The sequence below is a fragment of the Schistocerca serialis genome, chromosome 2 (assembly GCF_023864345.2).
Source record: "Schistocerca serialis cubense isolate TAMUIC-IGC-003099 chromosome 2, iqSchSeri2.2, whole genome shotgun sequence".
In the NCBI taxonomy this organism is placed as follows: domain Eukaryota; kingdom Metazoa; phylum Arthropoda; class Insecta; order Orthoptera; family Acrididae; genus Schistocerca; species Schistocerca serialis.
Window position 1 is genome coordinate 1,044,252,307 of NC_064639.1, and position 24,996 is coordinate 1,044,277,302.

The following is a 24,996-nucleotide window of genomic DNA, read 5'->3' on the forward strand; positions in this document are numbered from 1 at the left end:
CAGTGCAAGATGGGAGTGGCAACTGGGTGGGAGTATGGAGGTGCATGATGGGAGTGGCAACTGGGTGGGGGTGTGGAAGAGGCTGGGGTGGGGAGGGGGAGGTACAGTATGGTGGGGGTGGCGGACAGTGAAGTGCTGCAGTTTAAATGGAGGGCAGGAGAGAAGGCGGGGAGAGGAGGGGGGGGGGGGGGGGGCAGTAGCGGAAAGGAGAGAAATAAAAAGAAATTAAAAGACTGGGAGTGGCGGTGAAATGACGGATGTGAGTGCTGGAATAGGAACGAGGAGGGGGCTGGATGGGTGAGGACAGTGACAAATGAAGGTTGAGACCAGGAGGATTACGGGAACGTAGGATGTACTGCAGGAAAAGTTCCCACCTGTGCAATTCAGAAAAGCTGGTGTTGGTGGGAAGGATCCATATGGTACAGGCTGTGAAGCAGTCATTGAGATGAGGGATATCATGTTTGGCAGCTTGTTCAGCAACAGGGTGGTCCACTTGGTTTTTGGCCACAGTTTGTCGGTGGCCATTCATGTGGACAGACAACTTGGTTGTCATTCCTCTTATCTGTATATTTAATAACAATAAAAAATAAACAACCACACACACACACACACACACACACACACACACACACACACTATTTAATAATAATAAAAAACAAACAAACAAATACACACACACACACACACACACACACACACCCACACACACACACACACTAATAGATGTTCAGCATGTAGCCATATTTACAAATAAATTTGTGACCTGAATGTAAAATGAATTCTTAATCTTACCTTCCCTACAAGGTGTATGATTCTACACTCCCTCTTTCCACATTCAACAGTTCCATTGAGTAAACCCTTCTCTTCTCCATGTTCTTAAACCTGTTTTCACAGGATTGCCAGAGATGTAGCAATACTCAAGTAGCTTCCAGGCAAAGTAATCGAACATTAACTCATAAAAGGAATTAATGTTTTCCTGATTCCAGTTTGGAAAGAATCCAATACAATACAACAAACAAAAGACGTAAAGACAATATTGTCATGGAAAGGCCAAGAGTTTAAATATAGGTATTACGGCACTTTTTCATGTGTCTATGGAGCAATATGTGGTGTAGCATATCAATCTGGCAGAGCACTGTGTTGTCAATAAATACACAAACAGGAGGTACAGAGCTTTGTTAACTTTTGGAATGTTCTTTTCTCCAGCTTGTAGAGAAAAAAAGGCACACAAACACACACTCACTCACATGCACATTCCTGTTTCCCTATTTTGTGCCCAAATGACTTCCAGCTATTTCATGGCTCACAGTGAATCTACTGGGGTGAGAGGGGTACGTGAGGTGGCATGGGGTGGGGTGAGGTGAGGGATGGAGACAGATGGGTGAGGCTAGAGGCTGGCAGTCAACTGAGCACAATGTAGGGAGACAGGTGTGTGTGTGTGTGTGTGTGTGTGTGTGTGTGTGTGTGAGTGTGTGCGCACGTGTGCATGTTTCTGTACACGTTTTCCCTACAAGCTTGAGAAAGGAAGTGCATTCTGAAAGCTAGCAAAGCTCTATACCTTCCGTTTGTGTACCTATCAATGAAACAGCAATTCTGCCTTTCAGTGAGCCATCTCCTTTATTTCCAAATAATTTGTAATTCTCAACCAGAACTTTCTGCACATTAATAAGTCCAGCAAAGTGATATGAATCCCTGTGTCCACCGAGCCAATGAATGATGGCCGCAATAGTGAAAATCATATAATAGTTTAATATTTAAGAACAGTAAGCAGTTTGTGGATTTTTCATGATCTTTTTGCATGTGACATGCATAGGAGTGGGTGCCATGCATCTTCAGAATGGGACAGGAATTGCAGTATTACCACAAGTTGTGGAATCTGTTGGGCCTTTGTGTAACCTTTGAGAGTTAGCATCCCAGTTTGGAATACCACAGTGCAGCAACAAATAAACACATGTGCCATGAGAATGCTGAGTGGCATCATGGCAGAAATGAAGGAAAATGTCAAAAATATCATTTGATATTCACCAGATAACAATCTTAAGTGTCAGATATCAAGATATATTTACCAGCTGTGTTCTCTGATATGTACTGTTTATAATGAGGGAAGTTACTGTACATTTTAGAAATAACATACAAAGTTATTGAGTGAAAAGGTACTGTGCATTCACTGGTAGAATCTAGTCAAGAATTCTTAAATTTCAGCACAAGCCCAACAGTAATTAGAGAGATTAGAGCGCGCACGGAGGCTTTCAGACAGTCGTTCTTCCCGCGAACCATACGTGACTGGAACAGGAAAGGGAGGTAATGACAGTGGCACGTAAAAGTGCCCTCCGCCACACACCGTTGGGTGGCTTGCGGAGTATCAATGTAGATGTAGATGTAGAAGACAGCCGAGCTGTGCTCATGTGGCACACCAAGAAAATTAAATTACAGGTCCAGCAGTTCAGAGCTTCAAAATAACAACATATTTGAATGTAATAAAGTGGGTAAGGGCATGTATCTTCTTAGCTAGCTGTCCTAAATAGTGTCACCCACATCCTGAAAAATGTATATGATGGAACAACTTATCCCTATCTTAGTTCCTGCTTATAAATATAGGATTGTGCAGCAAGTACTTATCTTAATAGAGTACTGTTGCTAAAACACAAGTGTTAAGGATTATACATCCTCAAACATACTGTACACTGGCAGTTCATAGCAGTTCTGAAATAATTTCCTGACTCTTGAGAGTTTCTTGAAAAGACGTGAAAAATCTTGTTGGACAGTTTATCTGTACAATGGTAACAAGCCAAAATATGTAACTCATCATAATAGTGATAGAACTGAATTAAGAGTAACTTATGAACTGATAGAGCTCAAACATAGCACTGATTATTACATATATACACTCATGTCAGGCCATTTTGTGGACACAAAGAGAAACAGAAGAGACTGCAATGGGTCGCTTTGCCAAAACAGTGAGCAGCAAAGGTGGTCATTTATTTAAGTATTTTATTTGTATACATATTCTGTAGATCCTCTTATGCACGTGAGACAACAGGATGTTTATAGAGTTAAAGAATACATTGTGGCACTGCAAATAGTCAATCTTTAAGACAAAAAATTTGGAATGTCTTTGCATTGACTGTTATATTTACCTTAGAGTACTTTCCATTTCTGTCTTGTATTTGTGTACTTACTTGCTTACTATTTATTCTTTGGTGTGTTACATGCATGTTATCAGTAAACTAATTATTTACTTGTGCATCATCTTTCCTACAAGTGGTAAGCCTATGAACACAATGGCAAATGATAAAAACATTAAAAGTAAGGTTAACTTGCTTTGCCAGCTGCTGTGCACATCATCTCTTCAGAACAGTTGCTGCATGCATCAAAGGAGAACACTACCAACCCATAGCCGCTAGTGTTAAATTTTGAGCAAGTGCCAGGCACTTTGTGTGATATGCAGCTCATGGACACTTCACTAATGAGTTGAATCGCAACTTCCACACCACATGGAAAATCTGTTGGCATTCTTCTCTCCTTTCCCACTACCCCCCTCCCCTCGCCCCTCTTTTTCCCACGCCCTCCATCTAACCTCCTGACTGCACCTTGCTGCCTTACCCTCTCTCCACCTCGTACCTGCATGCTCTCTTGCAGCAGCACTTCACCGTCCCCCACCCTTACTCTGCTATTCCTCCCCCTACCCACCCCAGCCTCTTCCCTACCCCCATATGCGCTGCTGTTTGTTGTCTGGCTACAGCTACCAGAGATTGTAGTCATGTGTGTGTGAGTTGCGTTTGTGTGTGTGTGTGTGTGTGTGTGTGTGTGTGTGTGTGTGTGTGTGTGTGTGCATGTGTGCATTTGTTGTCTACTTTTCACAAAGGCCTGTTGGCAGAAACCTTATTGTGTGACAATCTTTCTGTTGTGCACAGCATGGTGAGTAGCAACTATACTTTTCATAATATTGTTATATTAGAATTAAGGAGACAATGACAGGAGTTCTCAGTTGCAGTCTGTGCATAATTTGGACAACCTTTTCATTCAGAGAGAAAACGTTCTTTGATGTGACGGATTGCCCCATAAGATGATTCCATAGCACGTAATAGAATGAAAATGCCAATATAAGTGTACTTCGTGACACTGACGTCGCCAAATTGTGAGATTGTGCTAATGGTAAAAGAAGCTGATGACAACCTTTATATGGTCTGGAGGACATGAAGCTCCCAGCTAACCCTGTTGTCTATGGTGTGGTGTACCCTTTGTATTTTCCAATGGTCATATACAGTAGGTATCTCCTGTACCTAGAACTAAATGATATGTTAATTGCATCACAGTTTGGTTACAGAAAAGGAAGGTCAGCTGTACATGCCATAGAGTTCTTAGTCAGAGACATTTTAGCAGCATTCGAGGACCATGCTCACACACAGGTAACCTTATGTGATCTGAGCAAAGCCTTTGACTGTGTTGACCACTCACTTTTGCTCTGTAAACTTGAGTACTATGGAATACGTGATAAAAGTTTAAAACTCATCAGATCATACCTCAATTAAAGGAAACAGGTGGTGAGTTCAGGAAGTCATCTGTCAAACACACTCGAGGTTCAACGCGGAGTGCTACAGGGATCTAAATCAGGACCATTTCTCTTCCTCGTACACACAAATCACTTACCAGGAAATATAAATGTAAAGACATATATGTAGGCAGATGATGCAACTTTTCTATCTGTAAACCATGTATTTGATAACTTTGTAAGTGGTATGAAATTGGCAAAAGAAAATGCAACGTCATGGTTTAATGCAAAGTGATCTACTATTAAATGAGGAAAAGACCCAGAATATGTGGTTCAGTCTATCAAAGGCTACAAAAATAGAAAAATAAAAGGAAAGTTTTTAGGTATCATACTTGACAACAGTCTAACATGGAACTCTCATGTTGATCACATAGTGGTTAGGTTGTCAAGAGTTATATATTTGTTGACGAGATTGATGTGTTGTGTGACATTTGAATATGTAAGGACAGTGTACTTTGCCTTTTTTCAATCTGTTTTAAAGTATGGGTTAATACTCTGTGGAAACAGCAGAAAAATAAATGAAATTATGCTGATTCAGAAGAAATCAATCAGAGTAATGGCTAAGGTAGATAATAGGACACATTGTAAATCAATGTTCATTAAATATAGCATTTTAACAGTTAATAATTTATATATTCTTGACAGTGTTAACTACATACTTGCTGAACTACCTAATTTAAGTGTAATAAATCAAAGGCATGACTAATATACAAGAACCTGTACTTCTCTGCTGTTGCCACAAAATAGATTAGCTAAAACTAACAATAGTCATAAGTATATGGCAATTAAAATATATAACAAATTGTCTAAGAATGCGTCAATAAAGCCTGACAAATTATTTAAAGAAAATGAACCATGGACCTTGCCGTTGGTGGGGAGGCTTGCGTGCCTCAGCGATACAGATGGCCGTACCGTAGGTGCAACCACAACGGAGGGGTATCTGTTGAGAGGCCAGACAAACATGTGGTTCCTGAAGAAGGGCAGCAGCCTTTTCAGTAGTTGCAGGGGCAACAGTCTGGATGATTGACTGATCTGGCCTTGTAACATTAACCAAAACGGCCTTGCTGTGCTGGTATTGCGAACGGCTGAAAGCAAGGGGAAACTACGGCCGCAATTTCTCCCGAGGGCATGCAGCTTTACTGTATGATTAAATGATGATGGCGTTCTCTTGGGTAAAATATTCCGGAGGTAAAATAGTCCCCCATTCGGATCTCCGGGCGGGGACTACTCAAGAGGACGTCGTTATCAGGAGAAAGAAAACTGGCATTCTACGGATCGGAGCGTGGAATGTCAGATCCCTTAATCGGGCAGGTAGGTTAGAAAATTTAAAAAGGGAAATGGATAGGTTAAAGTTAGATATAGTGGGAATTAGTGAAGTTCGGTGGCAGGAGGAACAAGACTTCTGGTCAGGTGACTACAGGGTTATAAACACAAAATCAAATAGGGGTAACGCAGGAGTAGGTTTAATAATGAATAGGAAAATAGGAATGCGGGTAAGCTACTACAAACAGCATAGTGAATGCATTATTGTGGCCAAGATAGATACGAAGCTCACACCTACTACAGTAGTACAAGTTTATATGCCAACTAGCTCTGCAGATGATGAAGAAATTGATGAAATGTATGACGAGATAAAAGAAATTATTCAGGTAGTGAAGGGAGACGAAAATTTAATAGTCATGGGTGACTGGAATTCGTCAGTAGGAAAAGGGAGAGAAGGAAACATAGTAGGTGAATATGGATTGGGGGGAAGAAATGAAAGAGGAAGCCGCCTTGTAGAATTTTGCACAGAGCATAACTAAATCATAGCTAACACTTGGTTCAAGAATCATGAAAGAAGGTTGTATACCTGGAAGAATCGTGGAGATACTAAAAGGTATCAGATAGATTACATAATGGTAAGACAGAGATTTAGGAACCAGGTTTTAAATTGTAAGACATTACCAGGGGCAGATGTGGATTCTGACCACAATCTATTGGTTATGAACTGCAGATTGAAACTGAAGAAACTGCAAAAAGGCGGGAATTTAAGGAGATGGGACCTGGATAAACTGAAAGAACCAGAGGTTGTACAGAGTTTCAGGGAGAGCATAAGGGAACAATTGACAGGAATGGGGGAAAGAAATACAGTAGAAGAAGAATGGGTAGCTCTGAGGGATGAAGTAGTGAAGGCAGCAGAGGATCAAGTAGGTAAAAAGACGAGGGCTAATAGAAACCCTTGGGTAACAGAAGAAATATTGAATTTAATTGATGAAAGGAGAAAATATAAAAATGCAGTAAATGAAGCAGGCAAAAAGGAATACAAACGTCTCAAAAATGAGATCGACAGGAAGTGCAAAATGGCTAAGCAGGGATGGCTAGAGGACAAATGTAAGGATGTAGAGGCTTGTCTCACTAGGGTAAGATAGATACTGCCTACAGGAAAATTAAAGAGACCTTTGGAGAGAAGAGAACCACTTGTATGAATATCAAGAGCTCAGATGGCAACCCAGTTCTAAGCAAAGAAGGTAAGGCAGAAAGGTGGAAGGAGTATATAGAGGGTTTATACAAGGGCGATGTCCTTGAGGACAATATTATGGAAATGGAAGAGGATGTAGATGAAGATGAAATGGGAGATAAGATACTGCGTGAAGAGTTTGACAGAACACTGAAAGACCTGAGTTGAAACAAGGCCCCGGGAGTAGACAACATTCCATCAGAACTACTGATGGCCTTGGGAGAGCCAGTCATGACAAAACTCTACCATCTGGTGAGCAAGATGTATGAGACAGGCGAAATACCCACAGACTTCAAGAAGAATATAATAATTCCAATCCCAAAGAAAGCAGGTGTTGACAGATGTGAAAATTACCGAACTATCAGTTTAATAAGTCACAGCTGCAAAATACTAACGCGAATTCTTTACAGATGAATGGAAAAACTGGTAGAAGCGGACCTCGGGGAAGATCAGTTTGGATTCAGTAGAAATGTTGGAACACATGAGGCAATACTAACCTTACAACTTATCTTAGAAGAAAGATTAAGAAAAGGCAAACCTACATTTCTAGCATTTGTAGACTTAGAGAAAGCTTTTGACAACGTTAACTGGAATACTCTCTTTCAAGTTCTGAAGGTGGCAGGGGTAAAATACAGGGAGCGAAAGGCTATTTACAATTTGTACAGAAATCAGATGGCAGTTATAAGAGTCGAGGGGCGTGAAAGGGAAGCAGTGGTTGGGAAAGGAGTGAGACAGGGTTGTAGCCTATCCCCTATGTTATTCAATCTGTATATTGAGCAAGCAGTGAAGGAAACAAAGGAAAAATTCGGAGTAGGTATTAAAATTCATGGAGAAGAAGCAAAAACTTTGAGGTTCGCCAATGACATTGTAATTCCGTCAGAGACAGCAAAGGACTTGGAAGAGCAGTTGAATGGAATGGACAGTGTCTTGAAAGGAGGATACAAGATGAACATCAACAAAAGCAAAACGAGGATAATGGAATGTAGTCAAATTAAATCGGGTGATGCTGAGGGAATTAGATTAGGAAATGAGACACTTAAAGTACTAAAGGAGTTTTGCTATTTAGGGAGTAAAATAACTGATGATGGTCGAAGTAGAGAGGATATAGAATGTAGACTGGCAATGGCAAGAAAAGCGTTTTTGAAGAAGAGAAATCTGTTAACATCGAGTATAGATTTAAGTGTCAGGAAGTCGTTTCTGAAAGTATTTGTATGGAGTGTAGCCATGTATGGAAGTGAAACATGGACGATAACCAGTTTGGAGAAGAAGAGAATAGAAGCTTTCGAAATGTGGTGCTACAGAAGAATGCTGAAGATAAGGTGGGTAGATCACGTAACTAATGAGGAGGTATTGAATAGGATTGGGGAGAAGAGAAGTTTGTGGCACAACTTGACTAGAAGAAGGGATCGGTTGGTAGGACATGTTTTGAGGCATCAAGGGATCACAAATTTAGCATTGGAGGGCAGCATGGAGGGTAAAAATCGTAGAGGGAGACCAAGAGATGAATACACTAAGCAGATTCAGAAGGATGTAGGTTGCAGTAGGTACTGGGAGATGAAGAAGCTTGCACAGGATAGAGTAGCATGGAGAGCTGCATCAAACCAGTCTCAGGGCCGTAGACCACAAGCTATTTGTCATCCATGTTTCACTTCCATACATGGCCACACTACATACAAATACTTTCAGAAACGACTTCCTGACATTTAAATCTATACTCGATGTTAACAAATTTCTCTTCTTCAGAAACGCTTTCCTTGCCATTGCCAGCCTACATTTTATATCTTCTCTACTTCGACCATCATCAGTTATTTTGCTCCCCAAATAGCAAAACTCTTTTACTACTTTAAGTGTCTCATTTCCTAATCTAATTCCCTCAGCATCACCCGACTTAATTCGACTACATTCCATTATCCTTGTTTTGCTTTTGTTGATGTTCATCTTATACTCTCCTTTCAAGACACTGTCCATTCCGTTCAGCTGCTCTTCCAAGTCCTTTGCTGTCTCTGACAGAATTACAATGTCATCGGCGAACCTCAAAGTTTTTGCTTCTTCTCCATGGATTTTAATACCTACTCTGAACTTTTCTTTTGTTTCCTTTATTGCTTGCTCAATATACAGATTGCATAACATCGGGGATAGGCTACAACCCTGTCTCACTCCCTTCCCAACCACTGCTTCCCTTTCATACGTAGGTCATTAATTTATATGAGAAACAGAAGCAGACTAAGAACAGATTCCATGGGTCAAAACAAAAAAGTTGAATAAACAATGGGGCTGCCAGTTGTTTCAACTATAACTAAAGAGACAGGCCAGAAACAAAAGGTTTCCCATTGGTTTGGCTTCCTTTGCTCTCCCTGTGTAAAAAAAAAAAAAAAAAAAAAGGTCATATTGACCTGAGGTGAGAAGTTAACACATGAATTTCAGTGGTGGTCTTCAGTGCCTAAGAGCAAAAAAGGCACATTCAAAACTGATCATCACTGAGCATTAAATTATACAATAATGGCATGAAAATCACTAGTAAACTACAATACACAAGGAAAATTATAAAAAAAATTCTACAAGGGAATAATCTCACATTTAAATTGTGGAATACTAGTATGATGAGGATGGAAACTCATACAAGTAAAACATATGTTTGACTTAAGTTTCTCAAAAATACAAAATTGCTCATCTCTCTAACTCATTAGGAACTGACTATACTATTAGTTGCATTATTATGTTGCAGTTGCTGGTGATTGAAAACCTTTCCTCCATACAATCAAAATTTCTTTAACAGTTTAATTACTGATTTAATCATTTATCAAAATACTGTAGAAAAGATTGCAAGAGATATGCAACAACATAAATGAAATGATCATATGGCTGGGAGTACCCACCTGCAAAGTTTGGCCACCGAAATGCAGATCTTTTCAGTTGATGTTACACTGGGTGACTTATGTATTGATTATAATGAAATGATGAGCAGGACGAGGCAACACACAGTCCCCAGGCACAAAAAATCTCTGACCCAGCTGGGAATCAAACCCGGGCTTGCTGCATGGCAATCAGATGTGCTGACAACTCAGCTAAGGGGGCGGATGCAACAACATAAATCAAATGCAAACAAAAGTAACATACAAAACTTATTTCATGTACTTTTGGTACAGGGTAGTTGCAAACCATCACCTGTGTTGGTGGTTAACATAGATAAGAAAATTTGCTTCACATTCTGTTAGAGCATTTATTACAAAAACAGGAGTAGCAATTGTATTTATTAACAATTAAACTTTATAATAATCAAGAGTTCATATAAAGCTGTGTGTACTCTTTCTTACACAACTGTTACATTTCTTGTTATGAAACATTTCAAGTATTGAATAAACCAAGAGTGTGTCAAAGAACAAGTTGATTAGTATTTGATAACCACTAAAGTAACAACACTGATGCAACACTATCCTAGCATATCATCAATTACATTGCTGAGAAACAGAATTGAAGAGGTCCTTCTTCCATTTAACCACAAGTCTCTTCATGAGGGCTATTGCTGCAATAGAAATTACACCAATTGAACAGAGGAAAAATGCATTAGAAACACATTAACTATAGTAACTTGTAAATCAACAAGTGTTATAATACAATACAGAAAATACAATACAGTGGAACAATCAAGATTCAAAACCTTAAGTTGAATGCAATAATTTCATAAAAATGAACCATACCTTCTATTTTAGATTTCTATCAGTGTGTTCCCTGTAGATCAAAAACAATATGTAGCACTTAGTGTAAAAATGTATTTATGTAAAACTGATGTCACCACTGAAGGATACCCCAATATGGCAGCCAATCCCAGTAAAGTTTCCTGGAGGAAATTGTTTTAATGTCTTTCCTACTACTCAAATATCTTTATGTAGCTAATGAATGGAACATCAACAAGATCAAATATTTATCTGTCTACATAATACATATGCACATACAAGAGCACAAAATTGTGCAAACATACATATTCATAAATAAGAAAGATCATTTTATGAAGACAACAATTTTCAGGTTACAATGAAGTTACAAGAAAACTCTGATGGGTCTTTTTCTTCTGTGGGATGCAAGACATTGACTATGTCAAAGATTGACCATGCCCAGTGCTCCTCACTGTTCATAGTATGTTGTCATCAAGAGATATATATCCTGCCAAAAACAATCATATCTTCCAGTCTGCTAGCATCAAAATTTGTCTGTAGTGTCCTTATACGTGCCTTTTATGTGGAAAACATCACATTGGGACTAGCCATTTGTTACCCCATTTGTGTAACAACTGTCACAACTCTCCAGCAAACATAAACTTGTTTTTTTTTTTTTATCAATTGTTCATCTTGTATTCATTGTCTTCCTCCAGACTTTTTTTTTACATTTTCCCCAGACTGTCTTTATCTTTGCTAAATTGAATAAAATGTCACTATTTATTCTGGAATTGTAATGGAAGGTTACACAAAAACTGACAATAAGAATTTTGGAACTTAACAGTACTCTTATTTTTCTCTACTTGAAATTTATATGGGTTCAACCTTCTTTATGGAACAGACTGTCCTGATCAGTGTTGGCTACACATCAACAATAATTTTAGATGTTATGAAGACAGACAGTGCACTAATTTGCATACTACTAAAAACTTATCATACAACTCATATTTTAACTCTGTTATCCTAACTCCAAATCAGGCCTTCATTTCATTTCCAGCATCTGACAATGGCCACAAGTTAAATGAGTACTCCAAATGCTTATTTCACAAGCTTACAGTGGCTCAACTGACAGCCATTGACAGCTGTAATTACTTACTGACCTGCACAGCATAGAAATGTTTGATCCTACAAAAACAAAAGCCTGAATCAGTCAGCACTAAAAAATTCATAGGTAAGACAGGTCGCTACCATGATTAGCAATTGATTGCAGTGTTCTAGAAGTTTTCTATCTTCAACTGCATCCTAGAACTACAACAATCTTATCTAAAATGAGAAGCCAAATTATGAGGAATAAGTGCAGATATGCGCTGAACCCTTAAAATTCAGCTATCTATTGCTCAGCAAGGTTTTCATGTTTGCTCAATCTAACAAACTAATGCAAGTGATTTTGCTTCCAGGAAACAGGGCTCTCTATGTTAGACACTAGACTAACATTGCAATGAGAGTCAGGGTCCAAATCTAGTGTAGGCTACCACTGCCACAACCAAAACCAACACAACCACCTCTTCTTGTTGTTATTGTTTGAGTGAAGGATGTCCAAATACAAATCTATTAGCGCCAAATCTGGATTAACATAAAATCAGTGGTTAAAAATAGATAAAAAAGAACTATTAACATTTACAGATGATTTTGCCATACCCTACGAAAGTCTAACAGCAGTGCAAGTCAGTCAGCTAGAAGAGACAGCTACCATGACAGACTTTTTCTGCAGTGGGAAAAAATTTATACCAAATATAAAAAGTGTTGCAAAATATTTGATAACAGATACTGAGCAAATAAAAAAGGTAAGAAATTTGAATACACTGAAGGAAAAAAAGTCCCAACACCAAGAACTTATGAATGTAGAGAAATGAAATTTCAGGAGTACATTTGTGTAGGTATCAAATTTAAGTAATTAACAATACAAGATCACAGGTTGATGCAAGCTTGAGAAAAGCCATTGTAAATGTTAAATGCTGGTACATTAATAAAGGGTGTAACTGCCAGAACATACAATGCTAGCATGCAAACATGCACACATTGTGTCGCACAAGTGCTGAATGTCAGTTTCGCGGGATGGTGTTCGATGCCATCGCACTTGGTCGATCAACACAGGGATGGCTAATTCTGATTGTGGATGACATTGGAATTGTCATTCGATAATGTCCCATAAGTGCTCTGTTGAAGACAGACCTGATGATTGAACAGATGGAGGCAACATGTTGACACTCTGTAGAGCGTCAGGGATTACAACAGTGGTATGTGGGTGAGTATTATCCTTTTGGAAAACACCCCCTGGAGTGCTATTAATGAATGGCAGTGCAGCTTGTTGAATCACCAAACGGACATATAAATTTTCAGCCTGGGTGCATGGGATAACCATGACAATGCTCCTGCTGCCATGAAATTGCACCCCTGGAGTGCATCCAGTGCATCTAGGCTGCAACCAGATTGGATGCAGGTGCTCATCTAGCTTCCTCGTAACCAACACACAGCCATCACTGGCAGCAAGGCAGAACTGGCTTTCGTCAGAAAACACAACATACTTACACTCCGCCCTCCACTGAGGTCTCACTTGGCACCACTGAAGTTGCAAACAGCAGTGGCTTGGGGTTAGTGAAATGCATGCCATGTGGCACCTGACTCGGAGCTGTCCTTGAAGTAACCAATTTATACCAATTCATTGTGTCACTGTGGTGCCAACTGCTACTTGCATTGCTGCTGCAGACACAGTACAATGCGCCACAGCCATATGCCAAACATGACAAGTCTTCTCTCTTGGTAGTGGCATGCGGCTATCCGGAGCCTGGTCTTCTTGCTACTGTACCTTCCCATGACTACCGGTGCCAGAAATCATGTACATTGGTTACATTCCTGCCAAGTCTTTCTGCAATACCACAGAAGAAACATCCAGCTTCTCATAACCCTATTACATGACCTCATTCAAACTCAGTGAGCTGTTGATATTAGTGTATCATTTGAGTCCAAACTTGATCTGTTTGCTTTCAAGATGGCACCAAGACTCAGTCTGTAAGTCTTATTGTAGGGAAGGAGCCTACTCACGCCTTATAAAATTCTCATCAGTCTTTCCATTGTGTGCCAGCCTAGTCCGCTGTAACTAGCTCTGACGTCATAAATGTTGCGCAATACTTTAAAAATCAAGTAAATAACCTGAAACGTTTCTAGCATGTCAGGAGTAATAATAAATCAATATGTGTTGAATATCAGTTCAATAACTTTACCCATTTCAAAATTTGGACGTTTTTCTGTAAAAATCATTGGCGCAACAGAAAAGAGCTAGAGACTTACAAATTTATATTTAGATTCCTTTTTCATAATAATTTAGTAGAAACAGTATTCTGGATCTCACAAATTAAGATTTTAGTTGAAATTCATGATTTTCTGGTTTTTGTCTTAAAAATTAAGGAAGCAAGATAGATTAAGTAGGCGAATAAATAAGGCTAGGATGTTTAAATTTAAGTAGAAGGGAGATCTGCTATAGTCATAAAGATGTGAGAAGTTTCAACTGAATAACTATAGAACTATAGCGATAGCGTATCTCCAAAGGGCAAGTTCAGAGCTCGTCTGCTGCGGGTAGTGTAATTAAATTAATTCTCTCGCCCAAAATAATTGACTTAGCCACATCAGATTTTTATTATGATTACTTACCTGTGTGCTGATTGCACATTTAAATTGAGAGCTTCATCGGCCATCAGCAAAGGAAGCGATGATTTATTCAATAACTTAAAGTGTTGCATTACTAGCCCAGCGGCTAGTCGGGAGAGCCGATTTGATCAGGTGTTCCCTTAGCCGTCCGCACCGCGGCTTTATATATAAGAACGTTGCGCGAGAAAGTAAGGCCCCAGTTCTCCCCAGACGCTGATTAGCACACCATCTGTGCCAGGAGTCGCGTTGCGTCGGTATCGTTGCTATAAACAGCCTCGGATGCCGTAATAAGTTACTCGGGATACGCGTAACCATGAAATCATTTTTGAGCGAAGTGTTAATTCTGGGATATCTTTAATGATCTATCTTCAGTTTGCGTATGTCATATTTTCACGTGCCGCCACGGGACAAACATTCTACCATTATTTAGCGTGGCGTTTGATGAACATTATCATCAAATTATGGCGAGCATTCACTTAAACATTTAATTTGTACAGTTATAGTTGCATCAGCGCATTAGACTCTGAATTGCTCTGTTAGTTGGATTGTATGGATTCTTTTTGGTCTGTGACTTTCAGAATATAGTGAACATTTTTAGAGAATCGTTTTTGATTATGAATCCCAGACAATCTCCTAATTCCTCAGAGCTATAAGCTGTAGCTATAAGTGTATTTCTCAGATGAAGTGGGCACTTGGAATTCTAATTACAGGCTTCACGTTTTGCTAATCATTTTCTGGTTGCCAATATTGTAGTTAGAGAGCCAGTGTTGAGAATGGCAAACAACAGCATTAAATAAATAATAGGAACATTTAAATAACAATAATTCCATCCGCCGCCCCACATGTGGTGCATCGGCAGGGAAATGCATCTTTTCTACATTACAAAACATATTATATAGCAAAATTATTCCACCCGCCGCCCCACATTATGCATAAGTTTATACAGATAAGTAAAGTTGTAAGGTCCTTTTTCATACACCCTGTATACTTTGGAAATCATTGTGAAGTGTATGGTGGAGGTTGCTTCCCATTGTATAACTTATTAGAATTTCTTCCTGTTCCATTCACATACTAGGTGTGATCAAAAAGTAATGGGAATTTTTTAATTCCCCTGGCCTTATACATCTGATTTCCCATTTTTTATCTTGTTGGTACACATGTGCCTGATGTATGTTTGCATTTTCAGCTGTTTTGAAGATTTAGTTTATTGTTTACAGTCAAAAAGGTTATACATGTTTTCAAATGCCGGCCGTTGCGGCTGAGTGGTTCTAGGTGCCTCAGTCTGGAACCGCGCGACCGCTACAGTCGCAGGTTTGAATCCTGCCTTCGGCATAGATGTTTGTGATGTCCTTATGTTAGTTAGGTTTAAGTAGTTCTAAGTTCTAGGGGACTGATGACCTCAGATGTTAAGTCCTATAGTGCTCAGAGCCATTTGATTTTGTTTTCAAGTACTCAGTGAATTTTTACTTTTGAGAAAGTTGGATAAAAGAATTTGCATTAAAGTTTGCTTGAAAAATGGAATAAAGTGCAGCACCACATTTGAAAATTGACTGTGAGTTTTGGCGAATCTGTTATGAGTAAGAGGAGAGTTTACAAGTGGTATAAACATTTTAAAGAAGTCAAGAAGATCAAGACGATGACCATCCTGGATGCTCTAGCACATCAATTACTGATGACAATATGGAAGAAGTAGGGAAAATGGTTCTGGAAAAATGGCAAATCACCATCAGAGTGGTTGCTAATGATGTCAGCATATCCTTTGGTTCATGCCAAGTGATTTTTTTTTTTTTTTTTTTTTTTGGGCATGAAACGTGTAGCAGCAAAATTTGTTGTGAAATTGTTGAACTTCAACCAAAAACGATATTGTATGGACATCAGTCAGAAATTACTGAATGAAGTCAACAATGATCCAGAGTGTCTAAAGATTATAACAAGTGACAAAATGTAGGTAGATGGGAATGACATTGAAACTAAGGCCCAACTGTCCCAATGGAAACTGCCTCAAGAGCCAAGACCTAAAAAAATTCGACATGTTCAATTACATGTGAAGGTTTTTCTCACTGTTTTCTTCAGGTACAAAGGGTTAGCACATCATGAGTTCCTGCTTTATGGTCATATGTTCAATAAAGAATACTACCTGGAAGATATGCACAATCTACACGAAGCAATCCACAGAAAACAACCAAAATTGTGGCAAAACCACTCATGGAAATTGCTCCTGCTCACACCTCTATGTTTGTTCATGAATTTTTGCCAAAAAACAAAACTGTTCTGTCGCCTCAGCCACCAAACTGACCAGATGTGTTTGCTTGTGACTTCTCTCTATTTCCAAGGCTGAAGAGAACCATGAAAGGATGATGTTTTGCCACCACTGATAAGATAAAAACAGAATCACTGAAGGACATGAACATCATAACGAAAAGTGAGTTCCAAAAGTTCTTCCACGACTGAAAAAAGTGCTGGTACAAGTGTATTATTTCTGTGGGGGATTACTTTGAAGGGAACAAAATTGATGTTGAAGAAGAAATAAAGATTCTTTAAGAGAAACAAAATATTCAGATTAATTTTTGATCATATCTTGTATGGAGCAGAAGAAGGATGATTGCTTAAACCCCTCTCTGCACACCATAATTAGTCTAATCTTGTCTTGACTATCTTTGTGGAAGCAATGCATAGGGGGTTGTATAATATTCTTCAATTCTTCAGTGTTATTGACTGTAAACGTGCCTGCCACCAGATTCCCGTAGCGCCAGATGACATCTCTAAAACAGATATTATCACGCCGCTTGGTTTGTTCCAATACAACTTCATGCCATTTGGCCTAAAAAAACATGTTGCAAATGTGGCAGCATTTCATTGACTCCATCTTACAACATTTTGAGTTTTGCTTCGCGTATCTGGACAACATACTCATTTTCAGCAAGTCAGCTGAGGAACATGAAAATCATTTATCCATGGTCCTCCAGACCTTGAACTCTAATGGTATCCAGGTGAACAAAGTAAAATTCCAGTTGCATCAGCCTTCTGTCACTTTCTTGGGATACACTGTCTCCGCCGACAGAATACAGCCTCCCAAATCTCGCATGAATGCCATCACTTCACTGCCACCCCTGGCTACTTACAAAGAACTCCGACATTTCCTGGGCACAGTAAATCACCACCGTCATCACCTGCCTTCTGCCACTGACATGTGGGCCCTGCTGACAGACTCACTGTCAGGTAAACAGACTTCAGGACTCAAACCCATTCGCTAGACTGCACCTATGCTGGAGGCTTTCAATGCATTAAAGACTTCTTTAGTTCACGCTGTGACACTCGCCCACCCTGACCCCTTGGCCGAGTTGTTCATCACTACAGACACCAGTAACATCACAGAGGGAGCGGTACTACAGCAACGCAAGGCAGCCATGGTTTCCCCTCTTCATTTCTTCTCTAAAAAATTATCAACAGCTCAGAAGAAATACTCCACTTTCAATAGAGAACTTCTTGGAGTCTACGAGGCCAATCTGGAGGGTCGCTCGTTCTCCATCCTCATGGATCACAAACCACTCACTCGCAGATGCTTTCTGCAACCTCCCCTGAGGACCCACCCCCCTCAACATTTCCATCACTTTGATGTAGTCTCCCAATTCACAACTGACGTTCTATATGTCAAAGGCACGGAAAACATCGCCGCAGATTTTTTTTGCAGATCAATACTATTTCATGCATCATTGACTTATCCAACATGGCTGCCGTACAAGCTTCTGATGAGGAATCTCAAGCTCTCCTCACGGACCCTCAAACATCCCTTGTGTTTACTAAAGCTAAATTCCCCGGTGTTGTGGATGAGGTGTGGTGCGACTCTTCTTACCAGTACCTTACGCCCATTACTCCCCCCCACCCCTGGCACCAGCAGGCCTTCAATACGTTGCATAACCTCGCTCACCCTGGCATCTGCACCACTACATGGCTCATCTCCAAGTATTTCGTTTGGAAAAATATAAAACGGGACTGTCAGACCTGGGCACACAGCTGTGACCCCTGCCAACACAACAAATTTGGCTGCCACCCGACCCCACCACTGGGCAAATTCGACATCCCTCCAGGACGATTTCGTCATGTACATATTGATCACATTGGTCCTCCTCCCCCATCAGAGGGCACAGATGCATTCTATCCACAATTGACCGCATGTCCCACTGGGTAGAGGCAGTCCCCTTACCTAACATCACTGCCGAAACTGTGACCAAGGGTTTTATCTCCTCATGGATTGTTAGCTTCGGTTGTCCGACCACCATCACCCCCGACCAGGGTTGGCACATTTAGTCTTCCCTGTTCACCATTTATGTAAGGTCTGCGGCATTAAGAAAATTCACACCACAGCCTACCACCCACAAAGCAACGGGTAAGTGGAACAATGGCACCACACTCTAAAAACGGTGCTCAGGCGCCACGACTGCCTGTGGTCTGAAGCACTTCCATGGGTACTGCTCGGCCTTTGTTCAACTTTCAATTCCGACTTACAGGGAACTATCTCAGAATTCGTTTTCGGGGAGAACCCCATCTTACCAGGAGAACTCATTCAGCCTCAAGTACCTGAAGACTCCCCCCCCCCCCCCCCCCCCCATTCCCAGATTCCATCATAAGTCACATACACTCCCACTTCAAACGTGCATGCCTGCACCCACCTATCAGCCACTCCCCGACGGACACTTACGTGCCAACCGCTCTCAACATTTGCTCCCATGTATGAGAGATGATTCGGTCTGACAACCTCTGCAACCACCTTATCTTGGCTCCTTTAGAGCCCTCCGGTGGGGCGATACAACTTTCGACATCATCGTCAAAGACAGTCAGCAAAGTGTTTCGTTACACTGACTCAAACCAGCATTTGTGGACCCCGACATCCCTCTGCTGGCTCAGTCTGGTTCTCCTAATGACTCTCCCGCCAGTCTCCCTCCCGTTATGGAGTCCGACAATGTTTCTCCTCGGCCACCACGCCGTTTTGTTCCCTCGAAGTCTCCCTGTCGTCTTTTGCGGGTTTCTCAGACATGTCACCCTCCACCCCATTTGCGGGTTTTGCTGCTACCTCATCGACTACAGGGACACCCTTTCCCGTAGTCATCCTGTTCTGCAACGTACCCCCATATTGCGTGGACAACATTTCAATCGTCACTCTCAACAACCGAGTTCTCATTCTATTCACAGACACTGCAGCCCCACCACCCAATGAGCAGTTAAACGTCAGTGCTGTGCATAGCCTCATCCTCCTTCATGAGTGCAACCTGACGACAATCCGCACCTTCATCTTGCAGGGTGGCTCAATTAGCATCCGGGCTTGCCACACCTACACCCCGCCATCTGCCGTTCAACCTGCCTGCTCTCAGGCTGGCCGCCACATTGTCCATTCTCGCTGGCTCAACAACTTCGAGGTGGACCTGCCTCCTGCCGCTTTGCCTCTGCACCCCGCCCCGGTTGGGGTGGAGGTCCCAGTCGTGCGTCTACCAGCTCGTACGACCACCAACAGCATCGATACCCACATGGTCTTCCCTGAAGACTCACATGTAGTACTCTGTACTGCGGAGGGGATGGGGGGGGGGGGGGGCTGTATGGTGTCGATAGGTCATATTGACCATAGACAACATGAATCTTTGGGACTCAGGTCGCTCATCCGAGCCACCATGTTAATTCAGTCTGTTCTTATACCTTGTACTGTATGCACGTGTATGATATTTGTCGAAATATATTAGTGGGGACAGTTTATTCCATATACTGCTATTTGTATCCTGTTTCCATATGCATCTTCATCATGTTCAGCAAACTTCTGAAACCCTGCTATCAAATTAGCCATTCTATCAAATGACTCATATTGGTTATAATGATAATATGGTTTGAAACCACACTGCCTGAGTATGTCACAAGCTGTTTTCCTAGCATTCTAGGCTGCCAAGGTGAGCAGTATTCTATATTCAAGAGTATTAAGACTCAGAATTATATTGTTTCTTTTCATTTACTTTACAGATAGCTGACTATTTTGTTGTTTTTCGACTACAGAGGAGTTTCTTGAAGAAGTTTAAAAAAATTCTTCCCTTTATTTTCCTCCATCTTTAAAACACAAAAGCTTTAATAATTAATACTGTTTATATACAACACACAATTTGTATCTGCAGCTGATTTACAACAATAATGCCAATAGCTGATTTAGAAATGTTGCCGAGTATTCCTTGTGGTAATTCAGATTGACATTTACCTCATTCACTTGGTCCAAGTTTAATGTTATACAATACAGCAAACTCATGAACTGGGCTCATTTACTTGTTATTACTGCTATCTATGCATTTTAGAGTTTTTCTGAGTTACAAGTGAGCAGTGCAGATCTGGCAATGAGAATTTCGACAACCAGTGTGGGTCATGGGTGCCAGCTACTGCCAGGTGATAGGATGCAACCTCTGAAGGAATGGGCAAAGATAAAATGTGATCATGTAGCAATGACTTTGAAAATTATTTTAATATGATATTTCAGTTAGCATTCTTCTGTAAGACATCATGTGCTGAGCATAACTCGTGTAAACTTCACGTTTATGTTTGTGGCGGTTATCAACTGCAAGAGTCAACCGCCTCATCTTTGAGAACGAACTTCTTTGAAAACTATTGATGTCAGTGTGTTCCGAACTCTGTATTCGAGCAGATGTGTTTGTACCGACATGATCAAAATAAAGTTAATTCATTATAAATGAGCGAATACTTAATGTTGGGTTCGATATTACCGTACGTAACATCTCGATCCCCATAGTGAGACGCCGACACTCACGAACACCACTTACGACGCCAGAAATGTGTACTGGAACATCACCATGGACAAACAATGCAGCAAACCTTTGTCAGATTTCTACGTCCATCGACTTCGCATTGTGCCGCATCTGGATGCAGTGTACAGGAAGTGTAATTAGTGTGTAAATTCCCGACTCTTGTGTTAATCGTGCTTTTTGGTAACTTTTGTCACGTTCTCACACATTGACAATGCGACTGAGGTGCACACGTCATCTGTCAAAACCCACTCAATGCGTTGGTAATTTCACTTCCGGACAGAGCAGTGCTCCTTCACCGATTAATTTGGACAATTTTGACTTGCTTTTGTGTAATGAATTAACTTTGTGCAGTGCGGCGACATCAGACAATCATGCCAAACAATGGACTGCAACAGATGGGGACTATGTTTCAAATCCCAGTTCACATGAACTCCGAACTACAACTAAATCGCATGCCTGGTCGAATTCAGAAATGCCCTTCACGGCTACTGTGTCTTCTGCGCCGCGCGCAAATTCGTTCGACCCGGTTTCCGCACAGCCCGTCTTTCAGAGTTACACCGACGACAATGCCAGCTGTTTCTCAGTGCAACACTGGACATGCCATGCCTCTCTCTATGCAGCACCCGAGCCGCAGCGACTCTGCTCAACCGCTACCGACAGCGACGTCACGGCTGCCGCCTGCTGGCTCACTGACCTCGACACAGTCAAAACAAACAGCTGCGCGACATATGATCCCGCCACGGCTACCACACCCACATCTTGTCAACAAGTCGCCGACACTACGCACGCTTACCGCCTGGCCGTTCACTACTCGACCGCGCCCACAACTTGTTCACTCACCCAGAAGACGATTGCAGCCGTATCAATGCTTCATACAACAGTGAACGTGTTCTCACTCCGCTGCCGCTGAGTACTGAGTTTCACATTCGCGGTCGCACACACGATCTGTTCTACTCAAACTGTTATGTCAATACTGTGCTGCCGACCTTGTCTTGTACACCAGGTTATCCTTTGATAGAGACAGATTCTGATTTCGACCCCTTCTTACTCAGTGATACACAGCAGACTGCTTCACGACATACATTTTCGCCTAAACAACTGCGACAGCTAAGTGAGCAAATTGCGACGTTCAACTTGTTGGTACAAGATCAGTTACACATGCTGCAGCTGACACCAACCGAGCATGACATGCAACGAGATGCATTTTCGCCTGAACAACTGTGACAGCTACGTGAGCAAATTGCGACATACAACTTGTTGGTACAAGATCAGTTACACATGCTGCAGCTGACACCGACCGAGCACGACATGCAACAAAATGCTCCTGTCATTGTTCCACCTCCGACTGCTGACGATCCTTTGCCATTACTACCAGCTACAACTAATACCCTGACAATCATGCTACATGGATCTATGTCCCAGATGTCACAACTGTCATCATCATACCGCCTCAAGTGGAAATTCTACGTTACTGATGTGATACAAGCAACTTATTTACGCCGCTGCTACCTTTCCTTGGTAGTTGCAGACACTTCATTTCTGTACCAAGGCATAACTAGCCGCATTCCAGTGCCACTTGCTTTGCCGCCCTCTTCGCTACCTCTGCAATGTACGATCAACACATCTGCCATTTCTGCTTCGACGAGTGAGCATCTTTCTGCTCTGACACATGACCGTGCAGCAGTTTCGCGTGACCAGCTTGCAGCCTTACGACTCGACCGCAGTGCCGACAGCGACAGCACACACGCAGCTCCGCCATGCAGCAGTAGTTCATCTGCCGATTCAACTTCTTCATGTTCACATTACGTCTCATCGCCTTCCTGCTCTGACCATGGTTTCACCGACCACGTCCACCTTCCACCAACTCTTGCTATCGCCATACCTCATGCACAGGGTTCATGGACTCTGAGGTGATGCTTCCATCTATACTGAAGTCATCCACTGCCAAGATCAGTCATGTGCAACTTGCTGTTTTCTCCCCTACTATGACATCCAGCGCCTCTATAACTCCGTCATTACTGCGAGTGTTGCTCATCTGGCATCTCTTACGCAACCTGTTAAGCTACAGCATGCTTGCTCCTTTATGTCATACAGCCAATAACAAACTGTTACCGGACACGTTGCACTTACCGCGGTGCTCACTGGCAAATACTTTGGCAATACATCACATCGCATCTTCGACGCACTCCGCGCCTTTGATCGGATCAAAACCCCACTGCGCCGCACGGCCTCAGCACGACGATGTTCTCCCCACCGACACACTGCCGCCTTCTGCTTCCACCGTGCCATCAGCAGCATGGCACGGTCAACCTGTGGACACCTTCTGCACCTTCTTCCCTCCGCTGGTCGCGCCTACTAAGACATCGAGAAACGGTCCAATTGCGCATCGCACTAGCACCTGCCACAACACGATCAGTCACGCGCACCTGCGCCATCAGCCGGCCGGGTGCACACACGCCTCTCATCATCCTGCTCCGCACTACCGGCGGGGGCTCTGTGGCGGTTATCGACTGCAAGAGTCGACCGTCTCATCTTTGAGAACGAACTTCTTTGAAAACTGTTGATCTCAGTGTGTTCTGAACTCTGTATTCGAGTGGATGTGTTTGTACTGACATGATAAAAATAAAGTGAATTCATTATAAACGAGTAGATACTTGATGTTGGATTCGATATTAACGTACGTAACATCGCGATCCCCATATGTTAATAAACAGGCACTGAGTGTTATTTATGTAGTTCATCATTGAAACTCTTGAACCTCAAAAAGAAATATTTAATTTGCTTGCAAATTGAAGTGCAAAATGGATGCACATTGTGAGTTTAAAGACTATTACTATTATATTCATGCTTAACTTTTTCATCTGCTCAAGGCAACACACATCCATATTTTTATTAATCCTACATATCTTGTTATGTGATGTTACACACTGACATAGGACAGGCCACTATTACAATTTTACAAATATTATAAGTAACTTTTAATTTTAAAAGACAACAGTCACATCTGTAAAATGACAATAAATCAACTAAATACTTGTGGTATCCACAGAAAAATTTAGCTTGGTTGTTTTAGACTCACAGCAACAAAAAAATAATAATAAAATGCTACAATTGGTTATTTTAGACACAAAATAAGAAAAATAACATTAAAAACCCTTACCTTGATGCTAAATCATGAACTCTTCCAACAAAAAGGATAGCTTGGTGAACCCTATTTATGAGAAGAAACAGGAATGGGTGGTCAGCTTTGAACACAACTGGAGGTGGTGGATTCATAATTCCACAGCACATTACAAATGCAACACCTGAAAAGAATGTATAGTGATACATTTTTGACATAACTATTATCTAAGTTATCATAATTTTGTGAAGAAATTCAACTAAGATTTACCACTAACCAATATAAAGTAAATATTAATAACCAGGCAATGAACTTAATATGTAAGACAGTGAAATCACATTTGGTAGAAGGGTTGAAATTACCATCCAGCCATCCAAGAGAAAACACAGGAATTCAGCTGGCAAAAGGTGAAGTAGAGGTGGAGATGGAGGGGGGGAAAGGGGTAAGGGGAGAAGCAACTTATATTAATTTTGTGGAAGTATGAGAGGGAGAGGAAACAAAGTATAATTTCTTACCAAACTGAACTCAAAAATATTGAAAAAGAAAATGAATTCATTAATAACCAAACATACTAATGCTGTCGCTTTGTAATAGGTATTGTTCTCTACAGCTGGTCAGTCACTACTGCTACCACTACTGGGAAGCCGAAAGCTGTTTCTGAGCATTGATGTCAGAAA

The 24,996-nt window shown here is 41.2% G+C and overlaps 1 protein-coding gene across 1 annotated transcript in view; it reads right to left on the reverse strand.

Annotated features, from left to right (window-relative positions):
• Positions 1–10,339: 10,339 nt before the first annotated feature.
• Positions 10,340–24,996, reverse strand: part of LOC126458479 (serpin B8-like) — a 266,413-nt gene continuing 251,756 nt past the window's right edge. Inside the window, exons 8-9 of the mRNA XM_050095572.1 lie at positions 24,359–24,503; positions 10,340–10,572 (exon numbers count right to left, since the gene is read on the reverse strand). Of these exons, the coding sequence (XP_049951529.1) occupies positions 10,542–10,572; positions 24,359–24,503 (176 nt within the window). The 3' untranslated portion in view covers positions 10,340–10,541. The remainder of the gene's footprint in view (positions 10,573–24,358; positions 24,504–24,996) is intronic.